At 45.0% G+C, this 12573-nt stretch overlaps 2 protein-coding genes across 9 annotated transcripts in view; both read left to right on the top strand.

Annotated features, from left to right (window-relative positions):
• The window catches only part of SMPD2 (sphingomyelin phosphodiesterase 2), a 612478-nt gene that overhangs the window by 264967 nt on the left and 334938 nt on the right, over positions 1–12573 (top strand). The window lies entirely within an intron of this gene.
• NOSIP (nitric oxide synthase interacting protein) overlaps positions 1–12573 on the top strand; it is a 112027-nt gene that overhangs the window by 74885 nt on the left and 24569 nt on the right. For 6 of the 7 annotated variants that reach the window (XM_068119467.2, XM_078778120.1, XM_068119461.2 and 3 more), the window contains one exon: positions 11594–11781. In XM_068119467.2, coding sequence (XP_067975568.1) covers positions 11594–11781 — 188 coding nt within the window. Of the gene's footprint in view, positions 1–11591; positions 11782–12573 lie in introns of all 7 variants that reach the window. The other variant, XM_078778113.1, reaches the window with a different exon arrangement.

Here is a 12573-nt window from a genome sequence, read left to right as displayed (position 1 = left end):
TGCAAATATTCGAAATATATATTATATACCGAACATGTATGAATTTTTAAACACAGCCTAGGATCAGAAATTGAAAGAAACCTTCATCTGATGATGTTGATTCCCCTCCTTCCCCTCTCACCTCCCCTCCCCCCCTTCCCCCCAATTCCCCACCATTCATAACATGCAAACATACACCACATGACCAAAATAAAATGCGGACACCCATTCTAATTAGTGGATTTGGCTGTTTTAGCCACACCCATTGCTGACAGGTATATATAATCAAGCACACAGCCATGCAGTCTCCATAGACAAACATTGGCAGTAGAATGGGCCATACTGAAGAGCTCAGTGACTTTCAACGTCACACCGTCATGGGATGCCACCTTTCCAACAAGTCAGTTCGTCAAATTTCTGCCCTGCTAGAGCTGCCCCGGTCAACTGTAATTGCTGTTATTGTGAAGTGGAAACGTCTAGGAGCAACAACAGCTCGGCCACGAAGTGGTAGGCCACACAAGCTCACAGAACAGGACTGCCGAGTGCTGAAGCGCGTAAAAATAGTCTGTCCTCGGTTGCAACACTCACTACCGAGTTCCAAACTGCCCCTGGAAGCAACGTCAGCACAACAACTGTTTGTCGGGAGCTTCATGAAATGGGTTTCCATGGCCAAGCAGCCGCACACAAGCCTAAGATCACCATGCGCAATGCCAAGCGTCGGCTGGAGTGGTGTAAAGCTTGCCACTATTGGACTCTGGAACAGTGGAAACACTTCACCATCTGGCAGTCCGACGGACGAATCTGGGTTTGGCAGATGCCAGGAGAACGCTACCTGCCCGAATCCGTAGTGCCAACTGTAACGTTTGGTGGAGAAGGAATAATGGTCTGGGGCTGTTTTTCATGGTTCGGGCTCGGCCCTTTAGTTCCAGTGAACGGAAATCTTAACTCTACAGCATACAGTAACATTCCAGACGATTGTGTGCTTCCAACTTTGTGGCAACAGTTTGGGGAAGGCCCTTTCCTGTTTTAGCATGACAATGCCCCCATGCACAAAGCGAGGTCCATACATAAATGGTTTGTCGAGATTGGTGTGGATGAACTTGACTGGCCTGCACAGAACCCTGACTTCAACCCCATTGTGAACACCTTTGGGATTAATTGGAATGCCGACTGCGAGCCAAAAACGATATATAATATGATATTTCAAAAAGTTATGGACGAATTATGACAAAACCTGGTGGATGAGTTGGGTAAGTGGCAAGAACAAGCCCATTCGATTTTCGTTCAGGTCCGAATCCAGATCCAAACTATTGGTGGGATACAAAATGTAAACTGTTCAGCCTGGTGGAGGTATGCTCTCTACAGAGTGCCGGTCTAGTTCGAAATTGTCTTATTACTCTGGGTTTTGTAGAATGACATGAATAATTAACATGCTATATCGTAATGCTCAGGTGCCATAGATTTTGTGCGTGATATCTCTTACATATGTCCAGCATTTCATGGCTTATCTAAGCATATGGTACCTGCCTGCAGTATAAGAGGTTGTTGAGTAACATCACAGCAACCTGCATTGTTCATTTGATATCGAGACTCCCTTCAGGCAGGTCTCATTGCAAATTTGGTTGTCCAAATGTTGTTGTTGTTTTTTCAGTTGCCCAACAAATGCCCACAATGTTTTCCCTCACATCTGTAATTACCGGGATGAACGAGTTCACTGGGACTTGGTGTTGCTAGTAGTTGGAGTTGGTCGAACAGGAGTCTTGTGATGTTGGTGCCACGTTCTCTTACAATTATTAAAGCAATTATCAATGGTTTCATCTGCACAATATTCATGGATTTTACATCCATCATTTGAAATCAACATACGGTTTTTCATTTTGACGAAACATATTTAAAATGTATGTTTTGTGAACAGTAAACACTAACGAAGGAAATAAGTATGCAGCTATTTCAAGAATACCTGTTAATTTCAACATATAGTTCATGTCAGCTTACAACACACCAAATATTACGCAGTACAGTGTGAGTTACATGAGCGTGTTCAGTGAGTAAGCGGAACTGCGTTTATTACACTATTCAGTTCAAACTCTCTTCCCCAGAACAAAAATGGCACTCCCCCCAAGCCCACCTGTCCTCCCCCGCAACCCTGCACGACATGGGTATTAGTAACGGCTTTGATATTTTTAAAAATTGATACAGCCGTGATTTTATTCTTGACTATTTGAAGTCGGTTACAACAGTGTGGACAAATAAAACCAAAGGAAGGCTTGTTCACCAGATAGTAAATTTGGTTGCCCATCGGGCTGGCAACCAGCAACGTATGGTTGTCCGACAAAATGTTGTCCTGGGACATCTGTCAACCTATTTCGCGAGCCCAGGATATGTACCTTTTTCGTCACAATTGAACTTTTTTTTTTGCAACCCTGACGAGTACGTGGAACACATTTGTTAATCGTACTGAGATTCTACTGTATATATCAAGGCGCAGATATTTGTACATTATCGACTTCTATCAAACATTTCAACTGAATACTAGATAATAAATTGACTTTCCTCAATTACGCCATTCTTCTCTCCCTATTTCACTGTAACCCTATTTATATAATATGGATATAATTTTTGCTGTTAAACCTCTTCATTGAAAAATAATCACTTGCAACAAACAAAATGTCCCAGCTGCTTTTGGGTGCAGCAGTACTTATTTCCAAAGCAAATTATGTCGTTCTGCATTTGTCTTGTCTAACTTTTGAGTGTTACCTAATCATCCTTTGTGTTAATTCACCGTTTTAATAAAAAGCAAAACTAGTTTTTACATTTTTTCAAGATTAAAATGCTTCCCCTCTCCAACTTTCTCCTTCCCCACGAACCAAAATCAATTTAAAATGTTTCTCTCTCTCTCTATCTGACTAATTACAGTAAATCCTTACCCTCTCTTGTTTTCCTTTACTTCTCATTCTCTCATGCCCCCCCCCCCCCATCCCACTCCACCTCTTATCTTCCCCTTCCCAACCCTTCATTCTTCACAGGCTGCCTATGAAATTGCATCGCTCTTTCCCAATCATGTTCTCAAACAGCATCGCTTGTCCCATCATGTTCTCACAAAACAGCATCGCTTGCCCCCATCAGGTTCTTACAAAACAACATCGCTTGTCCCATCAGGTTCTTACAAAACAGCATCGCTTGCCCCCATCAGGTTCTTACAAAACAGCATCGCTTGCCCCCATCAGGTTCTTACAAAACAACATCGCTTGCCCCCATCAGGTTCTTACAAAACAGCATCGCTTGCCCCCATCAGGTTCTTACAAAACAGCATCGCTTGCCCCCATCAGGTTCTTACAAAACAGCATCGCTTGCCCCCATCAGGTTCTTACAAAACAGCATCGCTTGCCCCCATCAGGTTCTTACAAAACAGCATCGCTTGCCCCAATCAGGTTCTTACAAAACAGCATCGCTTGCCCCCATCAGGTTCTTACAAAACAACATCGCTTGTCCCATCATGTTCTTACAAAACAGCATTGCTTACCCCCATCAGGTTCTTACAAAACAGCATTGCTTGCCCCCATCAGGTTCTTACAAAACAGCATCGCTTGCCCCAATCAGGTTCTTACAAAACAGCATCGCTTGCCCCCATCAGGTTCTTACAAAACAACATCGCTTGTCCCATCATGTTCTTACAAAACAGCATCGCTTGCCCCCATCAGGTTCTTACAAAACAGCATCGCTTGCCCCCATCAGGTTTTTACAAAACAGCATCGCTTGCCCCCATAAGGTTCTTACAAAACAGCATCGCTTGCCCCCATCAGGTTCTTACAAAACAGCATCGCTTGCCCCCATCAGGTTCTTACAAAACAGCATCGCTTGCCCCCATCAGGTTCTTACAAAACAGCATCGCTTGCCCCCATCAGGTTCTGACAAAACAGCATCGCTTGCCCCCATCAGGTTCTTACAAAACAGAATCGCTTGTCCCCATCAGGTTCTTACAAAACAGCATCGCTTGTCCCCATCAGGTCCTTACAAAACAGCATCGCTTGTCCCCATCAGGTTCTTACAAAACAGCATCGCTTGTCCCCATCAGGTTCTTACAAAACAGCATCGCTTGCCCCTATCAGGTTCTTACAAAACAGCATCGCTTGCCCCCATCAGGTTCTTACAAAACAGCATCGCTTGCCCCCATCAGGTTCTTACAAAACAGCATCGCTTGCCCCCATCAGGTTCTTACAAAACAGCATCGCTTGCCCCCATCAGGTTCCTACAAAACAGCATCGCTTGTCCCCATCAGGTTCTTACAAAACAGCATCGCTTGTCCCCATCAGGTTCTGATAAAACAGCATCGCTTGCCCCCATCAGGTTCTTACAAAACAGCATCGCTTGCCCCCATCAGGTTCTTACAAAACAGCATCGCTTGTCCCCATCAGGTTCTTACAAAACAGCATCGCTTGTCCCCATCAGGTTCTTACAAAACAGCATCGCTTGTCCCCATCAGGTTCTTACAAAACAGCATCGCTTGTCCCCATCAGGTTCTTACAAAACAGCATCGCTTGTCCCCATCAGGTTCTTACAAAACAGCATCGCTTGCCCCCATCAGGTTCTTACAAAACAGCATCGCTTGCCGCCATCAGGTTCTTACAAAACAGCATCGCTTGCCCCCATCAGGTTCTTACAAAACAACATCGCTTGTCCCCATCAGGTTCTTACAAAACAGCATCGCTTGCCCCCATCAGGTTCTTACAAAACAGCATCGCTTGCCCCCATCAGGTTCTTACAAAACAGCATCGCTTGCCCCCATCAGGTTCTTACAAAACAGCATCGCTTGCCCCCATCAGGTTCTTACAAAACAGCATCGCTTGCCCCCATCAGGTTCTTACAAAACAGCATCGCTTGCCCCCATCAGGTTCTTACAAAACAGCATCGCTTGCCCCCATCATGTTCTTACAAAACAGCATCGCTTGCCCCCATCAGGTTCTTACAAAACAGCAACGCTTGTCCCCATCAGGTTCTTACAAAACAGCATCGCTTGTCCCCATCAGGTTCTTACAAAACAGCATCGCTTGCCCCCATCAGGTTCTTACAAAACAGAATCGCTTGTCCCCATCAGGTTCTTACAAAACAGCATCGCTTGTCCCCATCAGGTCCTTACAAAACAGCATCGCTTGTCCCCATCAGGTCCTTACAAAACAGCATCGCTTGTCCCCATCAGGTTCTTACAAAACAGCATCGCTTGCCCCCATCAGGTTCTTACAAAACAGCATCGCTTGCCCCTATCAGGTTCTTACAAAACAGCATGGCTTGCCCCCATCAGGTTCTTACAAAACAGCATCGCTTGCCCCCATCAGGTTCTTACAAAACAGCATCGCTTGCCCCCATCAGGTTCTTACAAAACAGCATCGCTTGCCCCCATCAGGTTCTTACAAAACAGCATCGCTTGTCCATCAGGTTCTTACAAAACAGCATCGCTTGTCCCCATCAGGTTCTTACAAAACAGCATCGCTTGCCCCCATCAGGTTCTTACAAAACAGCATCGCTTGTCCCCATCAGGTTCTTACAAAACAGCATCGCTTGTCCCCATCAGGTTCTTACAAAACAGCATCGCTTGTCCCCATCAGGTTCTTACAAAACAGCATCGCTTGTCCCCATCAGGTTCTTACAAAACAGCATCGCTTGCCCCCATCAGGTTCTTACAAAACAGCATCGCTTGCGGCCATCAGGTTCTTACAAAACAGCATCGCTTGGCCCCATCAGGTTCTTACAAAACAGCATCGCTTGCCCCCATCAGGTTCTTACAAAACAGCATCGCTTGCCCCCATCAGGTTCTTACAAAACAGCATCGCTTGTCCCCATCAGGTTCTTACAAAACAGCATCGCTTGCCCCCATCAGGTTCTTACAAAACAGCATCGCTTGTCCCCATCAGGTTCTTAAAAAACATCATCGCTTGCCCCCATCAGGTTCTTACAAAACAGCATCGCTTGCCCCCATCAGGTTCTAACAAAACAGCATCGCTTGCCCCCATCAGGTTCTTGCAAAACAGCATCGCTTGTCCCCATCAGGTTCTTACAAAACAGCATCGCTTGCCCCCATGAGGTTCTTACAAAACAGCATCGCTTGTCCCCATCAGGTTCTTACAAAACAGAATCGCTTGTCCCCATCAGATTCTTACAAAACAGCATCGCTTGCCCCCATCAGGTTCTTACAAAACAGCATCGCTTGCCCCCATCAGGTTCTTACAAAACAGCATCGCTTGTCCCCATCAGGTTCTTACAAAACAGCATCGATTGTCCCCATCAGGTTCTTACAAAACAGCATCGCTTGTCCCCATCAGGTTCTTACAAAACAGCATCGCTTGTCCCCATCAGGTTCTTACAAAACAGTATCACTTGCCCCCATCAGGTTCTTACAAAACAGCATCGCTTGCCCCCATCAGGTTCTTACAAAACAGCATCTCTGGTCCCCATCAGGTTCTTACAAAACAGCATCGCTTGTCCCCATCAGGTTCTTACAAAACAGCATCGCTTGTCCCCATCAGGTTCTTACAAAACAGCATCGCTTGCCCCCATCAGGTTCTTACAAAACAGCATCGCTTGCCCCCATCAGGTTCTTACAAAACAGCATCGCTTGTCCCCATCAGGTTCTTACAAAACAGCATCGCTTGTCCCCATCAGGTTCTTACAAAACAGCATCGCTTGCCCCCATCAGGTTCTTACAAAACAGCATTGCTTGTCCCCATCAGGTTCTTACAAAACAGCATCGCTTGTCCCCATCAGGTTCTTACAAAACAGCATCGCTTGTCCCCATCAGGTTCTTACAAAACAGCATCGCTTGTCCCCATCAGGTTCTTACAAAACAGCATCGCTTGCCCCCATCAGGTTCTTACAAAACAGCATCGCTTGCCGCCATCAGGTTCTTACAAAACAGCATCGCTTGCCCCCATCAGGTTCTTACAAAACAGCATCGCTTGTCCCCATCAGGTTCTTACAAAACAGCATCGCTTGCCCCCATCAGGTTCTTACAAAACAGCATCGCTTGCCCCCATCAGGTTCTTACAAAACAGCATTGCTTGCCCCCATCAGGTTATTACAAAACAGCATCGCTTGCCCCCATCAGGTTCTTACAAAACAGCATCGCTTGCCCCCATCAGGTTCTTACAAAACAGCATCGCTTGTCCCCATCAGGTTCTTAAAAAACAGCATCGCTTGCCCCCATCAGGTTCTTACAAAACAGCATCGCTTGCCCCCATCAGGTTCTTACAAAACAGCATCGCTTGCCCCCATCAGGTTCTTACAAAACAGCATCGCTTGTCCCCATCAGGTTCTTACAAAACAGCATCGCTTGTCCCCATCAGGTTCTTAAAAAACAGCATCGCTTGCCCCCATCAGGTTCTTACAAAACAGCATCGCTTGCCCCCATCAGGTTCTTACAAAACAGCATCGCTTGCCCCCATCAGGTTCTTACAAAACAGCATCGCTTGTCCCCATCAGGTTCTTAAAAAACAGCATCGCTTGCCCCCATCAGGTTCTTACAAAACAGCATCGCTTGCCCCCATCAGGTTCTAACAAAACAGCATCGCTTGCCCCCATCAGGTTCTTACAAAACAGCATCGCTTGTCCCCATCAGGTTCTTACAAAACAGCATCGCTTGCCCCCATGAGGTTCTTACAAAACAGCATCGCTTGTCCCCATCAGGTTCTTACAAAACAGCATCGCTTGTCCCCATCAGATTCTTACAAAACAGCATCGCTTGCCCCCATCAGGTTCTTACAAAACAGCATCGCTTGCCCCCATCAGGTTCTTACAAAACAGCATCGCTTGTCCCCATCAGGTTCTTACAAAACAGCATCGATTGTCCCCATCAGGTTCTTACAAAACAGCATCGCTTGTCCCCATCAGGTTTTTACAAAACAGCATCGCTTGCCCCCATCAGGTTCCTACAAAACAGCATCGCTTGCCCCCATCAGGTTCTTACAAAACAGCATCGCTTGTCCCCATCAGGTTCCTACAAAACAGCATCGCTTGCCCCCATCAGGTTCTTACAAAACAGCATCGCTTGCCCCCATCATGTTCTTACAAAACAGAATAGCTTGTCCCATCCCATCATGTTCTTACAAAACAGAATAGCTTGTCCCATCATGTTCTTACCAAACAACATCGCTTGTCCCATCATGTTGTTGCCGAACAACATCACTTGCACCATCATGTTGTTGCCGAACAACATCACTTGCACCATCATGTTGTTGCCGAACAACATCACTTGCACCATCATGTTCTTCCAAAACAGCATCACAACACATCTTACAAAGTAACGAGTGTACCCACATGGTGTTTAATCACAATGCAATACCCGCATGTCTTCTCCCACTTTCACAATACCTTTCAGATGCTTTTCTTGCTTTTGTGCATGATATATTTTATTTCCTCTTGTTATCCTAAAGGGGAACCCAAACACAATTTTTTTTTCTGAAAACCATTGAAAATCATTGTTCATGGTCTAATTTGAAAGGAAAGATTTTTTTTGAATTCCTTTTGCCAATCACAAAGTGTCGAAAACAGCGCTAAAGTGTTTATTTTATATTTCGCTCATGACGTCACATCATGAACCCATCTTGATCTAAATGGTAGTTTACATAGAGAAACGGTAGATGTCGAGTTCAGATTCTGATACTGATTCCTCTGTCATTAGCAAGTCTGAAGGTTCTCATTATGTTGAAACTGATCAGTGGGATTTTGAAGAAACTATTGGAGACCAAATTAGTGATGGAAACACTTTTGGGAAAGGGAGCCGCATCGTTTTGAGGCTTGTGTGAGCAATTCAGACAAATATGGTGTTAGTGAAGAGGGTGGTGTTAGTGGTGCAGATGAAAACGCTGGTCACATGTTCACTACAGATGGGTAGGTTTTTTCTGTTGAATTGACGGTTTATCAGGGATTTTGTATTAATTGATAAATCTGTTATGTTACTCCAGAAGAAATACGACACAGCAAGGACACAGAAACAGCACGGGAACCGCCCAGGCACACTCGGACAATGCCATCCAAATGGGTGACACATATTTTGTCTCACCATAGCAGGCTGACCCCATGTCCTGTATGTATGGTGGTGAGGTGAGATTGGTCGCTGGCAGGTCAACCACAGGTGTTTGATTCACTGCTCAAATCGCCCTTGTACATGTGCTGGTAGCTTGGTAGAGATGGTGTTACAGTTTCACGCGACAGCTGTTTCTTCTGCTTAATCAAGACGATGGCATCCTCTCTTAATCGTGGCGGATAACCACAAGATATATAACCATCTGTTGTTTCATAACGGTGCTGTGTAATATGTTCCGAACACAAAAACAAATATTTTGTCGGTCCGATCCACACTCGGGTATTTCGGAAAAAACCTCGTACAATTTCTGGCATCCCTCGGATCTTATGGCCACTGGTGTAGCATAAGCCATCTCAGTTTGTATTACTACAACCAAGGACGAGGCATATTGTAGAAATTCGAAAATATACATCTCCTGCGAACATGGACCAAGTATTAGCCACCAATCGTAACACTATTTCTCATCTGTGGTGATTCCAATTCTCACCATACAAATTGGCTGGGAGTTGTAAATGTATCAACCAGCAACTGAACTGCAGCTAAGGCCTACTGTGGTTACATGAATCTTACCCAGCCATTAAAGTAGGGGAATACTTGCCTTTGAGCTGTATAACCTTGGTTCAAAACTCAGACCAGCTCTAAACTGTCCTAGGTATTTCACAGACAGGGCCTTCATGAATATGTGTTACATCAGTTATATGGACGTTAAACTATGGCGTCACTACTGCCAGCATTTGTTGGAGGACGTTAGATCCCACTGTATCTTTTGTGAAGGGTAGACATGATATGGCAGGCAGAAGGTATTCTAAATTCCTGCTCTAACCTCCAGGTGGCACTGGATCAGCCGGACGGATGCGCCCCCAGCAAATGACGCTACCTGCAGCCAAGTGAAGAGAATAAACTCGACCCAGATTTCTGATAATGATGCATCTTCCCTCTTGGATCTAGTAATGACCAACTTTCCATTTAACTTCTCCTGTTGTTCCTCTATCCTGATTGGCACCTCTGACCATATTTGTGTAACAGTACAAATCTCCCCGACTATTGTTGGAGGGCTTCGGGTGGCAGGTTCTGGTTATTCATTCAGGTTGACTGGCAAGAACTGAAATCGTCCCACTCAATGAAGATTAATCTTTATTCTCCACTACATCCAATATTGACGCTTCCTGGAAAAGCATTTTCTATGCTCGCTCCCTCTTTTTCTCTCCCTTTTTTCTGTGTGTGTGTGTGTTAGAACACACACACACATTCTGCGAAGAGGGTTTAATGTCTGAAACTTATGATGCCAAGATTAACTGATTCGATTTCATTGTAAAAGGTCAGCGGTCATGTCAGGTAAAAATGTGATACTTGAGAACAGCTTGAAGGGATTTAAATCAAACTTGGTACAAGTATGCATAATGATGTAATAATGTGGGCGGAAGCATATCGGTCAACGTTGCGACGTCGAAGAGTGCCATTCTAGTTTGTCATGGAAGGCTTACCTAACCAAAGCTAATTAAAATTGGTCTGTTAACGCTTGCAACAAATGTGTGTCCAACCTAGGGCAAACCTGACAATGTCATATATGGTAAACCTGAGGACCAAAGTCTCCAAGCAATCTCCTTCAAAGTTCTGGTAGTGCCTGCAATCTGTCTCCATTGTGTGCTCTCCCTCTATCCCCTCTTCCTCACCTGCGAAGGCCAATCAGCTGAATTAACTTGAGACAAGACTAAAAGTCTTAACTCGGTGTTTGCTTCCAAAGCTCTACCCGACTCATCCTGATCTGTCCCCCACTTTACCCCCTGTTACCCACTTCCACCTGGACACTGTGACCTTTTCACCTGGGATGGTAGAGGAAATTCTGGCCAGCCTGCTGTTGGGACTGCAGGTGTTGCATTGTCAGGTTTTGATGTTGCAAGTTTGGGTCACAGCATGTTTCATGCATTCAGCTTAACTTTACTTGCCAGCAATTTGATGATGAGCAGTGTAATAAAAACATTGCCATTCTGGGGTATTTAAACATAATACTAATACCCCCCACTCCTACCGGGAGTGAAATGTGACGTGAATAATCCCTCCCTGCTCGAGGTCCTGCTTCTTCTTCATGAGACAGACAGACTGACCTGCCTCCTTTTCGTAATAGTAACACCCGTTCCCTTCAGGATTGGAAAAATAAGTTAATACCCGCTCTCTCCGGCAGGAGTCGGTGGTTAAACCACCTGCACTATCTATTCTCCGTGTAGAGATGAAAATCTCAAGTCATCTCCCCATTCTCACCAGGGAGGTTGGGGAGTGGGTATTATTTTGTACCCATGACCTGGCCTTGGTTACCCCAAGCATGTATGCAAAATTTGGTGGACATTGGCTCAACCGTTTTCTATTCTATAATCATTACTCATTCATTAGACTACACACATTCATTCATTCATTCATTCATATTCACATGAAGATAATTGCCTTATTTTAGTATGATGCAATTCATTCACTGTATTTATTTCATGCTTTGCATATCTATGTGCGGTATAGTTTGACGTTGTTATTTAATTGTCCTTACAGGACAAGACTGTGTACTGCCCAATGAGTGGGAAGCCCCTGAGGATGAAAGATCTCATCCCCATGCACTTCACGCCCATCAATGACAGAGACAGCAAAACGGCGCTCATCACCAAATCCCAGCGCTATGTTTGTGCTGTCACCAATGATGTTTTGGCAAACTCGGTGCCTGTCGCCGTACTACGTCCATCGTAAGTATCAAGGCAGTGTGTCTTTCGTGCTTCTGATACTGTGAGGTGGGGGAGTGTGTGGCACATTGGGTGATGTTAATGGTGCTGCAGGTGGATTGATATTTGTTTGGTTTGAAGTTGAGGAATGTTCGGGGCTGTAGGGTAGACTGTCGTTGATGAATGATGTTGGGGGCTGGGGGAGTGTGGATGGTTATGATGGTGGCAGTGGTGGTGGCAGGGGTCGATGGTTGATATTGAGACGGTCATTTCATTCGTGTAGAGGTTGCACAGTCAGCGTACTGCGAAACCCATTTGTCATTCTTGCAAAATATAAAAGTGGTCCAATAAATTAATCAATTGGGTCAAGACAATTGTATTTAGAAAAATATTCAATAAACGAGGAAAATATCTCATCTATATCAAACACGTGAAAATATCAAACACGTGACAAAGCCGAATGCCTCAACTCTGTGTTTGCCTCAAAATCCTTAGTCCCAAACCCATCTCTCTCTGTTCCCACCTTTCCCAGTCGAACCCAACTGCTCCTGGACTCTGTGTCCTTCTCTCCTGACAAGGTGGAGGAGTTTTTGTCAAACCTCGACTCTGATTCTGCAACTGGACCAGACGGCATCAGCCCACGGGTCCTAAAATCCTGCTCTGCCGTTCTATCTCACCCTCTCTCTGTTCTTTTCACCCTATCTTTTGCTCAAGGTCATCTGCCAGCATCCTGGAAATCAGCAAACATTACCGCTTTACACAAAAAAGGTGCAAAAACAGATCCTTGCAACTACAGACCAATCAGCCTGCTCCCAA

This window comes from Myxine glutinosa, chromosome 1, assembly GCF_964187855.1.
Source record: "Myxine glutinosa chromosome 1, kmMyxGlut1.1, whole genome shotgun sequence".
Lineage (NCBI taxonomy): Eukaryota > Metazoa > Chordata > Myxini > Myxiniformes > Myxinidae > Myxine > Myxine glutinosa.
This window is presented reverse-complemented; position numbering and strand designations above follow the sequence as displayed.